The sequence below is a fragment of the Thermobia domestica genome, chromosome 5 (genome assembly GCF_964235325.1).
Source record: "Thermobia domestica chromosome 5, izTheDome1.hap1.1, whole genome shotgun sequence".
Lineage (NCBI taxonomy): Eukaryota > Metazoa > Arthropoda > Insecta > Zygentoma > Lepismatidae > Thermobia > Thermobia domestica.
Genome location: NC_137458.1, coordinates 190,602,654 through 190,620,916, shown reverse-complemented (window position 1 = coordinate 190,620,916; position 18,263 = coordinate 190,602,654). Strand labels below are relative to the sequence as shown.

The 18,263-nt window shown below is 37.4% G+C and overlaps 1 protein-coding gene across 8 annotated transcripts in view; it reads right to left on the bottom strand.

Moving 5' to 3' along the window:
• Positions 1-18,263, bottom strand: part of LOC145686323 (U2 small nuclear ribonucleoprotein auxiliary factor 35 kDa subunit-related protein 2-like) — a 497,978-nt gene that overhangs the window by 213,143 nt on the left and 266,572 nt on the right. For 7 of the 8 annotated variants that reach the window (XM_081759529.1, XM_081759531.1, XM_081759528.1 and 4 more), the window contains one exon: positions 12,093-12,131. The exons of the other annotated variant lie outside the window; for it this stretch is intronic. In XM_081759529.1, coding sequence (XP_081615655.1) covers positions 12,093-12,131 — 39 coding nt within the window. The remainder of the gene's footprint in view (positions 1-12,092; positions 12,132-18,263) is intronic. 8 annotated transcript variants of the gene reach the window in all.

Genomic DNA, 18,263 nt, shown 5'->3' with positions numbered 1-18,263 from the left:
ACAAGGGTGCGTCTCGTCTCGTCTAGATAACGAGAAGACAGGAATTTTTTATTATTATTACGAGACAGCCTCAAATGTCGTAATCACCAATATAAGTATATACTGTAGTTCTTAAAATCAAGGCTGAGACCTGCACGGCCGAATTCTTGAGCCCAAGCAGAAGACCGACTCGGGTAGTGATATCAACCGGCTCGTCACGTATCAACTGAGCGAACAGATCGAGTCAGCTCGATTGGGATGAGCCGTCGGCTTGACCCAATTGAGCCGATGGGTCGAGCTTTCTCGGTTAAGATGGGAGACCTACTCGGCTCATGTGAACCGGTTTGAGCCAGCTAAGTTGAAACTAGTCCATCGGCACGTTTCGACTCAGCTCAACTAAGCCGATGGCTCAAATCGGCTCGGTTGGGTGAGCTGTTGGCTCGGCTCACTTCTCGGTTCGGTTCGATAGTGAATGAGCTGTAAGCCAAGCCGCTCGAGCCGTTGAGAAGCCTAAACCCGGTCCCAGCTGTTCTGAACATGTTTGGCTGAAGCCTATAACTTTTAACAATTTTTGGCTCGAGCCGGAATACTTGCCCCTTCGGAATTCAAACCCAGAACGTGACCGATGTTCTTGCCTCCTGAAGACTTCTCGACGACCGAGATCGACAGTCACTTAGCTTATACTATTCAGATACAAACCGTGTATCTTTTAAAGATTATACACGGTGTTGATATAATAATAATAATAATAATAATAATAATAATAATAATAATAATAATAATAATAATAATAAAAGTTTTAAACTTGCCCTGAAATTTGGCAAAACTTACTTAAAAGTAGAGATTTCGGGGAAAAGGTTCCGTACCTTCAAGACACACCTCTGCAACTACCAACATTTTAAACTAGAACGTTCCATTGAAGTTTCATGTAGGAAGTATTCTACTGTATGTTTTAAGGAAAATAACTGTAATAAATATAACTTAATATTCCGCAACAGTAAGGCATATGATAAACTAATTTTTAGGGTATGCAGAGGTAAATATAAAAGCTTTGCTACAAAATACCTACACAGAGCATAATTCAATGAGCTCTGAAATAGAATGTAACGAAATAGCCTATGAGATTCAGTCTACAGAGCAATTGTTAGTTAAAGAATGGACATACACTATTTCGAGAATCGAGACAAGACGGGAAATGTTTACGATACTTTTCGTCTCGTCTCGATTCTCATCTCCAAGGAGAGGCGAAAATTTTGAGTTAGCCTTGACCCGTTTCGAATGTAAAATGTTAATTCTCATGTTATTTGATTTGTTTTAGAAACGAGATGAGAAAACCCTCTTCTCGTGAGCAACATTAAAACAAAACGAAATATTCTTTCCAAATGTCACGTTTCTGCTTGTAATGGTATGACCTGAGCGATAATTAGCTCCTAGCTTTTAATCTTCTACGAGATAATAATAACTATTATTATTATCAATCGCCATCAAAAATCCTAAAGTTAATAAAAAATACAACGTGCATTCGCACAAACACCTCGACCACTGAACCGCGATCGCTACGCGGTAAACGATTCCTTTTTAATCTGGTTACGTTAGAATTCTTTGTCTTCGCTTGCAAACTTGTATGTTATATTTCTTCGATTCAAAATGTCTTTCGTATTTCTTTTATGATGTCGGCAAAGTTTACATTAATAACTTGAGTTGTTCCTAAACCGTTGGTTGACAAGTTTTCGGAACTGGAACTTTCATTTTCCGGATTTCGGAAAATTATGGAATTTAGTTAAACTCCCTAATTCAGAAGAATTCCGGAACTCGGGAAGAATCCGGAATTGAGAAAAACTCCTGATTTCGAAAGAAATCCGGATTTTTCCGAATTCCGGAATGTTAATGAAATCAGAAATGTCTAAATTCCGGATTTTTCCGAATTCCGGAATTTGTCCGGTTTTACTTTCGGGAGTCCGGAAAGTAATTATTCCGGAATTTTTTATCTTAGTTTATACACAACCTTTCAGAACACTAAGCTAGTAGCTGTCTACAAACAAACAAGTAATGCAAAGCATTTTGTATCCTGCAATACGCCATGTGTTAAAATCCAACAGCAGTTTCAGTATCTAACCAGAAATTGCATGTATGACTACTGGAAGCTGAGGTATGAAGAATTGTATTGTGTCTTATACAACCCTACAAACCACTGAATATCTAAACGGCTTTCGTTAAATCCAAGTTGTAGTACTCACAGTTACATCCATTTGTGTCTATATGATCGTGTTACTAAACTTACTATATTATAGCGTCAGTAAGTCTTTCTCTGCTCTCCCGTAAAGTTGTGATACGATCTACTGCAAATAAAGAACCAATTATCAATTTAACCAAGTTGTTATATTACTACACATCTGCTTCCGCCTTTGTCAAGTCTAGTCAATCTTGTTGACGCGACATACAGTATTTTCTTTTTTATACCTCTTTCTTCGTTTACTGAACTAAACAGTAACTATTCTGAAATATACTACTGCGCATGCCTTGCAGATAAATATTTCTGATGCCAATAGTTTCCATTTTGTCCAAGGAATGTTCTTTTTCTTATTCCCAGCTTGACCTTTTTATTACATGATACCAAGGGCATGTAGGTCTAAATACCTCATGTATTACATAGAATGTAGGTTTAACTCTTCCAGCAAAGAAGAAACATGTGATCATAATATACAACCTACAGAAGTGATAGCTGGCAATACAGTGTTCGTAATCCCTAATCAAGCGGTGCCCTCCCTGCTGGTCTAGTGGCTAGCACGTGCGTCTTTGGTGTATGGTGTCCCGGGTTCGATTCCCGGCGGGAGAGAATCTATGATTTTTGACTGTTCTCGATTTTTCTGTGTTCGTGCCCCTGTCGTTATAAGTTATTAGAAAAAGCAAGTTAAACGAGTGAAGCAAGTAAAATTAGCAATAAGTAAGTTACTAAAACACGTTCGGTGAGTCAGTTAAAAAAAAAAAGTGGTCAAAGCACTGGCTTTTCGCGCCGCCCATGCGAGTTCGAATCTATCTTGGCTTGATTTTTTATCCATTTGAGAGAAAGTATTGTTCCTTTTCGCTACAGGTAGCCACTGTTTTCGTATTTTTCGCCGTCGTTCACAGTTAAAATAACTGGCTATTCTTATTCTTTCTACGAATGATGGATCTTCTCTTTGGTTTCATGTCAAACATGCTCACGTAATGAAAAGACGCTGTCGATAATAATAGTAATAATAATATGAAATATTAGTAGCTAACTCGTATGTGTATTTCGACAATATAATTTTATATTACGTGGAAATAAGTAAGGCTCGCTGGCGTCCGCCCCCCGAATTTTTTCGATGCGCCTTATGGGTCCACGGTGTCCAACGTTGGTCCCATCCCACTATCACCTCCTGTTCTCTTGATATAAGTTATCGACATTTTGCCTAAAGAGGGCTCTGCCGTGGCCCCATTACTCCCCATGACAATGACTCTTCGTTCATTTTGCATTGAAATCGCTTATTTTTCTGAGTACTATGAATGCATACTGCCCAACGTTGCTCCCATCACTATACAATTTCCCGTTCTCTCGATATAAATTGCTAATATTTTGTTTGTAAAGGAGATATGGCGTTACAACCATTACGTTTGAAGAAGAATTGAGGAAGATATTGAATTGCCACAAACAACACTTATTATTATTATTATTATTATTATTATTGTTGTTGTTGTTGTTTTACTTACCACTAATGTTGTCTACCTTTATTTGCATTGCAATGTGTTACTAAAAAGCAAATCAAATAACACTCCTCGCCTTTCACGCTCCCAAACTCAAAATACATGAGGCCCGGATTCGATTCCCGGCGGGAGCTCATGTGGTTCGGATTCCACGTTATTCAGTAGGTCCACGTTTCATATAGCCTCGCTGCTGAAAAGGGACTTTAAACTCAAAATCAACTCAACTCAACTCGAAATACATGATTTACAGTTCTCTGTGTTAGAGGAAAGCACATTTATTATATTATTCTTTCAAATACCACGTTTCACAAGTTACTTCACTTTCAATGTGTAATTTCATATCATCACTAACAACCATCTTGTTCCGATACGAAAATAATACCCTCCTGCAAAAACAAAAAAAAAAAAAAAAAAAAAAAAAAAAAAAGGTCCCTGACCACAAATATTTCAGTAAAAGAAGAAAAGTTATTCAAACTTTCTGAATACCTATTTATGGGCGAAATTTGGTTCCCTTGGAACTTTTTAAGAGTTTGGAGGGCCGCCATTTTGAACATTTTCATCTGATTATTCTGGTTAACGAACTCATCAAGATATTTCAACAATTAATGTTTGTGCCAAGTTTCGTCTCAATCCGCTGAAAATTAGAGTGGTTATAGCATTCACAAATAGCGTTATATATATACAGATAGATAGATAAATAGACACACAGAGGGAGAGAGAGAAAAAGTGTTTTGCTCCCTTCTCGCACCTGTGGTGCGTCAGAGCTAAACCGGGCCCCTTTGCAAAACGTATTGAACAGCCTAACCTAAACACAAGCCTCTTACTTGCTAACGTAGAAATGTGGTCGGGAGGTGTAGGGCATGTAGAAATTGTATATTTAGTAACCATGAGTATGGTCCATTTTCATGTTTTTCTTTTTACTTTTTGCAGCTACTTCGGAACGTTCAATTTTTATTCTTCACTAATCGCAAATGGCGTTTACATTAAAAATAAGAGAATTGAGTTGATTTTTTAGTTTAGCGTCCCGTTCAGCAGCGAGGCTATATGAGACGTGGACCTACTGATTAATTTGGAATCCGAACCACATGAGCTATCGCCGGGAATTCAAAATAAGAGAAATTTTGGTGGCATTTATTCGGATATTCTCTTTCGAAATGAAGAAAAGAATAAAAGCAATACGCAAAGACAAAAAGTATTATCAGTACTAAACATTACCAATAATAATTGCTACGAAAAACTAAATACGACCTCTTTTACCCTCTCATGAGCTGTATGTATTATCAACAAAAATTTTTAAAAATGTCCTTGACCGGGATCCGAACTGGCGACCTTTCCATTTGTAATCCAGCACCTTAACCACTACACCAAGATCATGGCATGGTGAACGTTGAGTTGTCGGCGTATTTGTTGTATTTGTGTTTTATGTTCCCACTTCGACAATTTTTACTCTTTTTTCTAAGTTAAACAGCTGTTTCTGGCTTTCTCTTTCGGTGTCGTCCTTTATTTACACTATGCACTATTCGTATTCAGAGCTTGTGCCCCTTTGCAATGTCTTATTCAGATAAAACTTTTCTTTTTGTCCCTCAGTAAGTATTTGATTCATTTAATTCTCATACTCTCCACGGATGGAGCGCAGGAATGCCAGACTCGAAAAATAGGTGTACATTTACTTTCCTGACAGATAATACAAAGAGGAACTGGGACTACAATTCAGTATATGGTGAAACCATTCGGCAGCACATCCATCAACTTGTGAAGCACTACAAGTTGGGTCGATGGGTGTCTCATATTTTGACTCCGGGCCAGAAGGCAACGCGGCAGACGCCTGTGTTTATTTACTGTTTCGGAGCCATTTCTGGACAGGGCGATGAAATGTGATAGGTGTGTCCTATACGAAACTCCACGGCGCCGTCATCATTGGTTAGCATCCCATGAACAGATTTCAAAACAGCAGCAACCAGCACTGTACCAGAAGAAGGTCCTTCTATGTGTTTGGTGCATCGTGCATCGGGACTGCTACCAGCAGGTCAGAGTATCAACGCAACTGTGTAGTGTCAGCTGTTGAGCTGTGCTCAACAAAAACTCAAAACTCTGGAGCCAGCACTTCTGAATTGCAAATGGGTCGTCGTTTACGGGACAACGCTAAATCTCACGTGCTTAGGATGACTCAGGACACCATTCTCCGCCTTGGATGGGAAACAATATTGCAACCAATATATTTCCCGACTATTGCGCCATTCGATTATGACCTGTTCCATTCTTTGGACAATCACTTTAGAGGACGCCAGTTCAAATCCCTAGTAAAAGTCCAAAATGCACCTGATACTTTCTTCGTTTCACGGCCCACTAAGTTCTACCGCGATGGATTGCATGGCCTTCAAGAACGTTTTCAGAAGGACGTCGATGCTGATGGGGACTATTTTTGATCTTCCAGGTTAGGTGACATATCGATGTTCAAAGGTGGTGAGTGAAAAAGCAACAAAACTTTTCTTGGTTACCTTTTTATTTAAATTAAAGTCCTTGTATACAGAACCTATCTACACAAGATTGATTTTCTTTGAAATTTCACTTAATTTCTTTACGGTTTCTTGACAAAAATATTTATTATTCGTAACTAAAAAAAAAACATAATTATTTTATTACACTGAGTAAAAATTAAGAGAGAGTGAATGAAATCCAAATTGAATAAAAGCATTGTTTCTCACCAAATTTTCCATCCTCTATGTCTTTTTTATAAGCATATAAAATATACTGTACTTACAAATCAGTTTAGTATCTTTGTTTTATGGCTGTATTTGTAGTACCTTGTTAAAACGTTTGTTTTCAAACTGTTAATCTAAATCGCAGTAAATTGTGTAATCTGCTGTCACAAAAAGTATCCTATTTTTCGATCGGTATAAGGAAGACATACTATACTATTTTTCGATCGGTATGGAAAAGCAATATTTCTCCATACTATTTTACCATAAATTATTAATTGTCAATAAACTTTGTTACTTTTAAATGAATGAAGCGAGATAATTTTACTATGATGTTTTAAAAGCTGGTCATTTGTGGGGGCCTGAAAAATGATATAACCAAAAATGATAACAGGGTTGGTTGAAAATTATATTCAGCGTTTTTACAGCAACAAGCATTCCAATAAGATGTGCAATATACACGAAACAAGTAGATATATGTCTCAGATGATAGAACAAAGATAACTGTTAAGGTAAACAAGAATGTCATTGTGGACTTTAACATTGGTCCAGCTTAAGCAAGAAAAGAAGGAAGAAACAAAAGCAAAAAATTTACTTTTCTCGACACAATGGGATCATTATTAAGTGCTAAGTTACGTACATATACGTGCATTATTAAGTTACGTACATATACATAAAAATAAGCTACGGAAATTCTAAGAAGTAATCCTATTAGAAGAATCGCATCGTTCTTTCAGCAATCGGGTATTTTTAATTTAAAATGCATATGGGTTATTTCAACATAATGAGACATCAGCATTACTCTTGCATTTTTTAAATAAATTATAATTCCTATTTCTGGGAAAATGTATGCTCCAATGAAATTTTGCTTAAAATAGTTTTTCTGTTGCCGTTCACTTATAAATAGATGAACATTTTTGTTTACATTAAGGTCCCACGATCACGCATCGAGGCTAAAGGAGACGGTGATAAAGGACGACAATGATAGAATGAAGAACGGAGAAGGAATAACAGAACTCAAATTATACCCACATTTGCCATGTTTGACCATAACAAAGTCCAAGAATCTCATGCACCAAAGATATACGTAAACGATGAGAAGAATTTTTAAAATTAGTTATCTTTATACAAATATCCAACCATTTCGTTGTTACTTGTGTCTATTTTGAATGCTATCACAGAGTTACTAGCTGAAGGATTTTACAGAAAGTAAATTCCAAAAGTTAGTTTTCCAGAAACAACTATCGTTTTAAGAGAGCATTTTGAAACAAAGAAACAATGAAAGATAATGCTTTATGCGCAGCAAAAGTTATTCAGGTTTGGTTTACTTTCTGCTAGGTTGTAATATTAACATTGCAAGTAAATGTGGTTTCATGCAAACCTCTTATGCAAAAGGAGAGTCGAATGAATCACATCTTATGCCAGAATATAGTAGAAAGTTTTCAACTAATATTACTTTTACCCTGCTCATTTCAATGATTTTTTTTTTTAATAGATTACTCCTCAATTTTGAGTCGAAAGAAGATAACTGGACAAAAATATATTTTGGGGTCATTCCAATTGGAAGTGAGACAATTAGCAAATCCTGAGAAGCAGATATTTAATCACTGCAGTCTATTTGTAGTTATTATATTTCGCCTACTTCCATCGATTTTTTATTCGCTCTAGATTTAAGACATATATCAATTTTCCTACTTAAAATTACCGTAATTTCCTTATTGTAACTATTTTGTTCGTTTACAACTAAATTTTCGCATACATATTGTAATCTTATTGTTCAATTTCTACCCCTGACTGTGGCAAAAATGTAAGGAAAAATAGCAACAGAAAATAAATTCATAAGAATCTAGGGAATTTCCTAGGACTTAACACTCTGGAAGGCAGGCTAGGTGTTTCTGACAAAAAGTATAAAATTTCAGCGTTTAATATTAGTTAGAAGCTTCAAGGGTGTATCAAGATAAATGGTCCCAACGCACAATTTAAAAGAAAACGCTTCAAAGTTCATACATGTATATTGCTTTATTAAATTACACAGTATGTTTTACTATGTGAAGAAAGGAGTGTGCTCGTCCTTAGCCTCATTCGAACCTATGCTCATATATTTCTTCATAACTATCGAAACAAGAATTAACCAACTAGCACGCTGAGCATTTTTTAATATTTTAAGTTAAGATAGGTATATGTTATCAAAGTAATGGAAACACATGAAATGCGTGTTTTCATTAATATAGCGTGGGCACGCTGTCAGCCTACAGAACACGATTAACTCGTCATGTATTCAAGGCACATAAACAAATAAATTTCCAAAGGAATATTATACAATTCCTAATTGAATGCAGCACAGTTTCATCAGCGAGAACGCAGAGGATACCTGCTCTGAATCTTAAACTACATAATTCATTGTAGCTGTCAAATAGTGTCGAAGGTCTTGGTACCAAACGAGTAGAAAGAAGTGTTTTATTTTATCTCGATACTGAAGAAACCACATCCCAACAACTTCCGCACTGTGTATGGAATAAAAAGTCTGGATCATAAAATGGACGTGGCCACCCACAATTTTGACATGATCACTGGCAGGAATATATCAAGTGACTGTAATCGCAGAACCTACGGAACACAACCAAATTGCGGTCCGCAGCAACAGACAGCCGACGCTGTTTCACAGTACGGAACAGGAAGTTCTGAGCATAAGCTTCTTCGGGCTTCAAAACACGTAAGCAAAGCTCGGCGTTCGAAATCATATAGTAAATCGGTATGTTACCGGATATATTACATGTATTCCATTATTCGATGTTCACTTTTCATATTCTAGGCATCATTTTCCTCGCACTATAGTGGTGTTGGCGCTAACCAGTAGTTTGAAAATTCTAACATGACTCCGACTTGTCATATAAAATACAACGAAGTGTCTTACAACAGATTGTTCTTGTAGAATACTGAATACCCTAGTCACTTTTTTGCATTCGCAGTATGACCTTTGGTAACGATGTTCTTCAATCGTTGATTACTCCATGTCACTTCTCTGATCTATCCACTATCTCTCGTTGCAGATTAGCTCTGCCATGAATTCAGCAGGCCCTGAATCCTGTTGTTATCAACGCAATAGATTGTTGCACCACATAAAACCTACCTAAACTTTCTCGATTCAAACAGGATTCGGAATGTCTATCTTTACCACCATCTACCACTTGCATCACACCCCATTCTTCCTTTGTCCTATACCACCCGTCGTACTACAAAAGATTACCTAACACAGCACTAGGAACGACGAGGCGCTTCACTCACATCCTCAGTGTTACCATCTCACACATCTTTCATGTTGCCACCAAGTTATGTCCAGTATATTTATATAGTTTCCGTATATATACACACAAAAGCTGTTTATAAGAGCTTCGTTTCATTTTTTGCACATTCTTCCACATAAATACCAACTTTGTGAATAATATGTAGTGTACGCAGATTCGCAAATTCTTTTTTGCTTTATTTTTTCTTTCTTTCTTTTCTTTTCTTTCTTTTTTTTTTTTTTTTTTTTTTTTTTTTTTTGCATTTTTTAAACTGGAACAGAATTCGTATTTCATTTACTTCTTTCAAAATACAAATTCGTGTTGAGTGTTATTTTCTCTTAGTTAGAACGAAAGACTTTTCGTCTTCCCGTTCCTTGCATATCAGCTCCCCCTGCTTGACCTCCGGGGTCAACCATCTGGTAGATTATAACATTCCATCTGTAACAGGGAGATGTCTGGCTCTGTGTCTGACATACATGTAGTCTTTGTATTAGTTATATTATTATTATTATTATTATTATTATTAGTGGTAGAAGACTTTTAACCAAGTCCATATAATTTGTATTTTTAAAATCTTTTCGTTTTTGTTTCTAAAAAGAAGATTCTTTTCTGTTTAAAGATAAATTACAGAAGGGTCTAAAGATAAATTACAGTAAGAAGATCCTTGGTTCAAACATATATAAAATCTTCGTTCTTTAGTATTTAAAACCTTTTATGTTTTATATTTTAAGTGATTCAATGTATGAATATTGTATATCTCGATGTATACCACTCTTCCAGTTTTAGGATAACACATCCAAGTACCGCTATTCTCTCCGCCCACGGGGAAGCACTTTTCTCAGCTGACTTTGCCCTTAGTGTCGTGCGCACACCAATCAGCTTCCTTTTCAGGCTGCTGGCTACTCTTGGGTTCCTCCCCAGGGAACTTTCGGACTACCACGCATGTCCAACCTCTAACCTCATGGTCCGAGTGCAATGTCAGCACAAGCCACAATCATGCACCCGACACGTAAATTTGCGCCGTGCTCAAAGCCGATCAAGCCCGTTAAAAGCTCGTGTTTTTGGCTCGATCGTCGGACAACGTCCCCTATCCTGACCCCTCAAAGTCGTGCTATCTAGACGGAGTCCGCAATGTCTTAGGCACGACTTAGATCAGGATTTTCGAGTAAGCTCCTAGTTGTCCTAGCCGTCACTCTGCCTCTTACTCTTTCGGATTCTCCGGAGGCCTCCCTCCTCTCTTGGTTACCATCCATACCTTATCCTAGTGGCTAACTTGGCACTCTGTTTCTGAAAGCTTGACGACAGCCAGGAGTCTGCCCATAATTGCTGGTCGGCTTAGGAAACTGACGGTCAAAGTTACCTCCTTCGAACTTGGCAGTCTACTTCTGAAAGCTAGCTCCAGCCGGGACCTGTGCGCCCAGAAACTGCTGGCAAGCTTAGGAAGTTTACGGTCGAAGTTCTGTCACTCCCCTACTTGATGTGTGCTTTGACAGACTCTAGGTTCATTGCCTACCTGGCCTAAAGCATACTTATACGATCAAATAGTTACACCGGTGCACCTATCGTTCTACTAGGACTGACTCGTGCCCTCCCAGTCTAGTGAAGTTTTATTTTATTTGTGAGTTTTTCTCTGTGCTATTATTTATCGATTGGAACCTGTCACGTAAGTTATACTCTTACTATCAACACATAGTCACACTTAGCGCCCCAAGCTCGTGGACTTGTAATAACATTAGGACCAATAAACTGCAGGCTTACTGCAAGGAACTTTATTTGAATTTTGCTTTCAAGTGATATCCCAAAGATTTGGTAATTATCAACTTTTCGTCGAGATAACTATTCCACCGTTCACTAATTAGAAGTTAAGTCTTGGCCGAGGCCATCGCTGCCTTATAAAAGCTAGAATCTTCAGATTGGTTGTTAGCTGAGTTCCGGTTCCAGTATAACTTTGCCGCTCGAGTTATAATTGTTGATTTTGCAGAAACTTTGTTGACCAATTAGGAGTATTTTGGTTAATTACTAAACTCTCCTGTGTGGGTGCCGGTCTACGCAAACGCATACCGCCTGCTCGCCACAAATAGTATTACTCTAGTCTTGTATATGCCTTATAAATTATAATAAAAGCAAAATTCTCAGTATAAGTGGTCAACGAAGATCAAGATATCACTATGTATGATCTTTCGCATTACCATATGTCGTCTGTACTATAAGGCACAATATTTTACTTTGGGCAGTAAACGTACTTTCACACTGCCCAAACAGTGCCAGCTGTATATCATTTATGGAGTGAAGGAACTCATGCACATGAGAATGCAATAAATGCAAATATACATACTATACATAACAGCACAAAATATACAAACAAAACTACATTATCGATAATGTATGAACTATAAATACTTACATTAGATATGAAGTCAGTTATCTTTTGCATCAATTCCTCCTGTAAATAGAAGTATGCTAATTAATTTTTTAAAAAAAATATTCCTTTTTTTAAAAAAAGCGCAGAAAGTAACATCCACCACTGTAAAGTTGAATGAATCAGGTAAATAATAATAAAGTATTATCAGGGTTATGTAATATGAATACATACGCAAAGAAAAGTAAGTTCAACGTTAACACATTTAATCGTCTTTAAGATTTGAATCTACATAAAAAGAAAATTTGGTATTAACTTCAGCAAGGCGAGTCGAAATTCACAAACTGGAATTTCCTCATTACAATAAAATTGATGTGACTGCTTGTTGTCACCACCGTAGTAGGAGGCGAACAAGCTTTGCAACTATCATAAAATTGCACGAAAATAACGTGCAGAAAGTGCAATATAGAAAATTTCAGCTGAGCAACAATTGAGAGTACTTTATTTTGAAAACTATAGCTCAATTGCCATGAGACAAAAAGCATATCGCCGCCAGTTTCGTAACAAAAATGCACTTTCTAAATCAATGAATTGTTGCTTGATTGGACATTTTGAAAAGCAGGGAGCACAGTGGCTCAATGGTGGTACATGGGACATTTGATTCGATCCCTGGGCAAGTAAGTTTATAGTGTAGAATCTAATGTCCGTGGGTTTTCTCGTGGTATTCCCGTTTATTCCCATGTTTTCATTTTAGGAATGCATTATCATTCACTTGCCTTAATCATCGTCTGCCTTAGCCGAAATGGGCAGAATCGTGGGACCTTAAACTGAAATATTTCGTTTAATTCTAAAGAGCATGGCGCTGTGGCTCATTTGTTATGTTCGGTCCGAACACAGGAAGGAACTGAAAAGATGCGCAGGAGTGTCGAAGAAACACCAGAGATCTCCACAAGAAGACAGGCTGGTCACCTAATATTACGTCGAACGAGATTGCGTCGCACTTTAGAACATCACTTGCATACGTATCCCTAAAAGTGTAATACGTGCAAGAAACAGATTACTAGAAACACCTCAGATTTGCTATGTGCATTCAAGAGCTGTTTCCCGAGAACGCACATCTTATTGGCAATTTGATCGTGAGTGAAGGAACTCACCTCCACATACATTGACATGTAAATAAACAGAAGCGTAGGTTTTGTTGTATTAAAATCCGCAGACTATCTTCCAGTGTCTATTACACGGTTTTAAGTATAAATATTCCTAAATTTAATTATTATAACATGACACTGATCTATTCAAATTCTCATACACCATTATAAATAATTGGACGTTGACGATGTGACGTTAGGTTCCCGAGAATGGCTAGGTCTCACTTCATTGAAGATGGCAAAATGGTAATATATTAAAAGACACAAATTCCATAGTTCCCGATGCTTTGTTTTTGTCACCCTGGAGTGGAGATCAACCAGAAGTTGGGTTCTAGCATCATGACGCCACACAGCCCACAGCCACGCAATGGCATTTTTACGAACAACTTTCGAGCATCCCTTCATGAACTGCAGACGGTAATTGGTGTCCCAGATCCCAGAGATGACATCTCCAGCAGAGCGGCTTACGTTCATTCGCGGGAAATCCAAGCGACAGTACTGGAAGATTGAGAAATATAATGAAGAATGTTGTGATAAAGGAAATGTGCGAACAGAATAAGACTGTATGTTTGTGCTAAATAATTTCTTACACGTAGATGACACAAATCTTCTCTATGTAGCCTATATAATGCCAGCAATTCAGTACATACTGTTAAAAGGTGAGGTCTTTTAGTCAAAATTTTGTGTTTGAACATTCTCCCCAACAAGTCCTATAAATACTTTAAAGGTTGTACATTTTTAAATAATGTGTTCGCATGTCATAAGACTTTGCCACTGCTAGGACCTCCAGCTGTCCTATGAGGAATGAAAGGGGCTGACATCAAAATTATAAAAAGAAAAGTGTCGAATCTATAATTTTGGTGGTCGCTTAGATAAAGGCCCCATTAACACCCTGAAGCAGTGTGTGAAATTTTTGACATGTAGAAGTAATTGAAAATGACCAATGTTAGTATCAAACCCATATCTTTCGTGGTCCCCAAGTTCATTGTTAGCAGTTCTGATGATCTATAAGTTTAAGTTCAACTTCCAGTAGAAGTAAAATCCCCTAACACATCTAATAAGGAGAGTCGAGAGTCGAGTAACGTATAGAAATATTCAAAACGACCGATATTAGTGTAGAGTCCATAGCTTCGTTATCACCGAGATAAATAGCAACACTTCTGAACGAACATGTCAGCTGGATTTTGAATTTACAGGGGCAGCATCGAAGGCATTGCTCGCACAGCCCTAAGTATTTTAATGTTTCTGTATAAATGAATATTCCAGCGTGTTTCTAGAATGTCTGGGAGAAGCTTTATCAAACTTTGGGGACATATTACTTTCAATCTAAAAAGAAAATATTGTAGTAGTATGAAGTTATGGAAGTTGGGAGGTGTGACATGTAAAATAATGTAAACCGACTGATCTTCGTGTTTTATCCACAATTTTCTCCGTCATTGAGATGGGTAGTGATGACTCCAATGGAGTTTACATTCAAATTCATCCCCATCTTCACAGAATGATGGCCTAGGAGAGCTAAAAATAAAATGTCAAAAATTACTTAAATATTTGTCGAATTCATAGTTTTCGGGGTGACAAAGCGTTTCTAAAAACTTTGGAAGGTAATTTGTACCCACTTGAAGATGGGCTTTTTAATCATATCAATTTCTCATCTTTAGGAGAAATTACCAGTTCAACTATGTTATTAAGCCAACCTTCGCAATCGACGAAAAAATTGTGTGGATGTATGTTTCGTCCTTTAAATGAAATAAGAAATGTTAAAATCAAAGATGGAGTGGATCAATGGGTAGTGGGTGAAATGGGTCAGTGGATCGTGGGTCAAAAGGACGTGACCTACTGCGAAACACCAATCACCGTAACTCACACTGACCCGCCGGGTGACCATCCTTTTCGTCCAAAGAACATTTCGTCCAGAGACATTTAATCCAAAGACATTTGGTCCAAAGGACAATTCGTCCAAAAGGCAATTGGTCCAAAGGGGAATTGGTCCAAAGGACATTTCGTCCAAAATACAATTGGTCCAAAGGACATTTCGTCCAAAAGACATTTGGTTCAAACGACATTTCGTCCAAAAGACATTTGGTTCAAACGACATTTCGTTCCAGAAGACATTTGGTTCAAACGACATTTCGTCCAAAAAACAATTTGTCCAATCAACATTTCGTCCAGGGATGTTTAGTTCAAAGCACATTTCGTCCAAAGAACATTTGGTCCGGTAACGCTTGGGGGTATGGGGTTTTTCTCTATTAGAATAGTAAAAGTGATGCATATAACATTATGACTCAGTGGCTTCTTACTTCTAAAGGAAATTTGAAATAGAGATTTATTCCGCAATTTTCATTTCGATAGGACAAATATATGCCGAGCTATTCAGAAAAACGTAAACGCCTGAAAACAAAATGGCCGAACAATAGGAATGAGGGAAATGTTGCAGTGTGAAGTATGTTGCTGTAATAACTGCTAACATGACATCTAAAATTTTCATGTTGTGAATGAAATAGTTCTAAAATAAATACCGGTAACTAAAATTAATGGAGTTTAAATTTGAGTAAGTTACATATTAGATATTCAAACCCTTGTGTTAGAAAAGTGAAAAATATGTTACTCCTCATGCAAATACAGTACATACTTTCGCCTTCACATTAGTTTTCTCGGTACAGTACAGTACAGTACCTTCAAGATATGCACTGCAAAGTCTCAAACCAAATACAAGACTCATATGAACATGCGGAGGCAATGTCGTCCTCAAATGGAAAGGGAGTTTGCTCTTCAAAGGGTTGTTTATCATTTCGGAAGGAGGTGAATTCCTTAATCAACGAAGCTACAACTGTATTTCTGCGAAGCTAAAACTGTAGTAATTTTGTATAATTATTAATGAAAGCAAAGAAAGATGTACATTTAGTTTTTAGGCGTTTACGTTTTTCTGAATATCTCAGCATATATATTTGTTCTATCGAAATGAAAATTGCGGAATAAATCTCTATTTCGAAATTTCCTTTAGAAATAAGAAGCTTCTGACAAGTAACACTTCTTTTCTTTCTTGAAAAGAAAAAACTGTTGAGCGGACCGAGGCGTTGAGTGGCGGAAGGTGTGGACCGAAGCGAATGAAATTGTATGTAGATATTGGAGTTGAGTTGACTTTGAGTTTTACGTCCCGTTCAGCAGCGAGGCTATATCAGACGTGGACCTACTGATTAACGTGGAATCCGAACCACATGAGTTCCCGCCGGGTATGTAGATATTGGATACTTAAAATAAGCCCTTTCTTGTTTCACAAGTGTCTCCATCCGATTTCTTCAAATTTGGCAGACCAACAACAAGCACAAACAGTATAGTGTATTTTATAGCATTTCAGGAGACACCTTTAACCCTTACAATGTTTTTCCGCATAAACAAAAACACGTGTCGATTAATTTCCCGTTTGCTGTTGATGTGCCAAATTTGAAGCAAAACGGATAGGGACACTTGAGAAACACGAAAGGCCTTGTTTTACATAGGGTACTAAAATATCTACCCACAATTTCATTTGCTTTTGTCCACTACTTCCTGCGCTATTACGGTAATATTTACTTTTTTTCGGAAAAGGCCTAGGCCCCAACACTGTTTTTCCGCACAAATTAAAACACATTTCGTTTATTGTTTTGCGAATTACGAAGTTTCGTTGCAATTCTCCATACTCTTTAAGAACTTCTGACGTACAATTATTTGCACTTTTGACATTTCGTAATCAACGGTTTAAAAGGTCCGCGATATACGGAACCGCTTTTTTTTTTTTTTTTTTCAGGAAAATACGAAACTCAATTACCTCAATTTACGTGTACAATTTCTGTGCACAGTTTCATTCAATTCTGTGCACCACTTCTTGCCTTTTAGGCCTCAAATTTCAAAATTTTGGGTGGGGGATTTTGTCCCTTAAAACTGTTTTTCCGCAAAAAATATACCCGTATTCGTTTATTTTTTGTGTATTGTTCCTACACAATGTGTCGCTCCAATTCTTCATGTCCTTTAAGCAGTTCTGGCATACTGTTATTAGCACTTTTGAAATTTCGTGATCAAAGATTTGGAGGGGTCCGTGCCCCACGTAACCATTTTTCCAGGAAAATACGGAACATGTATTTCCTTATTTTACGCCTGCAATATCTGTCCACAATTTCGTTCACTTCGGTCCACTTCCTCTTGTCTTTCGGGCGTCAACTTTCAAAATTTTGAGTGGGGGCTTTTGCAATCCTAAAACCATTTTTTCAGCAGAAAAAAAAAAACATGCATTCGTTTATTTTATGTGTAGTATCTACTTGCCAAACTTTATCAAAATTGGAGTGTTACACTTGGGAAGTATTACTTGTGAGTCATAATGTTATATGTATCACTTTTACTCTACTAATAAAAACAAACCCCGGACCAACAAGTGTTACCGGACCAAATGTTCTTTGGACGAAATGTGCTTTGAACAAAACATCCCTGGACGAAGTGTCCCTTGGACCAATTGTCTTTTGGACGAAATGTCCTTTGGACCAAATGTCTTCTGGATGAAATGCCCTTTGGGCGAATTGTCTTTTGGACGAAATATCCTTTGGACCAAATGTCTTTTGGATGAAATCTCCTTTGGATCAACTGTGATTTGGACGAAATGTCCTTTGGACCAAATATCTTTGGACGAAACGACTCCCCAGCACACACCGACCCATTCTGTTCAGCGCATTGTAGACAGCATCTTCTGCACACTGGTGACCTTGTCTACGTTTTACTTTAGAGATCTTCATTTTTCTTCTTTTTTCATTTGTTGCTAATGCAAAAAGTTCAGGCACTTTGGGATTTGATATTTGCAACTGCAAGTGGCAATAGCAATAGGAGTTCGAGTTTGAGATACAGCTTGTGAGGTTTTAGAGGAGCTAACTGATGTAAAAAATTTTGAATCACCTGTAATATACAAATTATTACACCTAGTATAAAAAATTGAAAGTAACTATGTCTGCGTGATCATCACGGTCAAATTGTAAAGTTAAATGAAATGACATTTGGTATATAATCATGTCCCAAGCCCAACTGGGATGTTATCATACGCGTACCA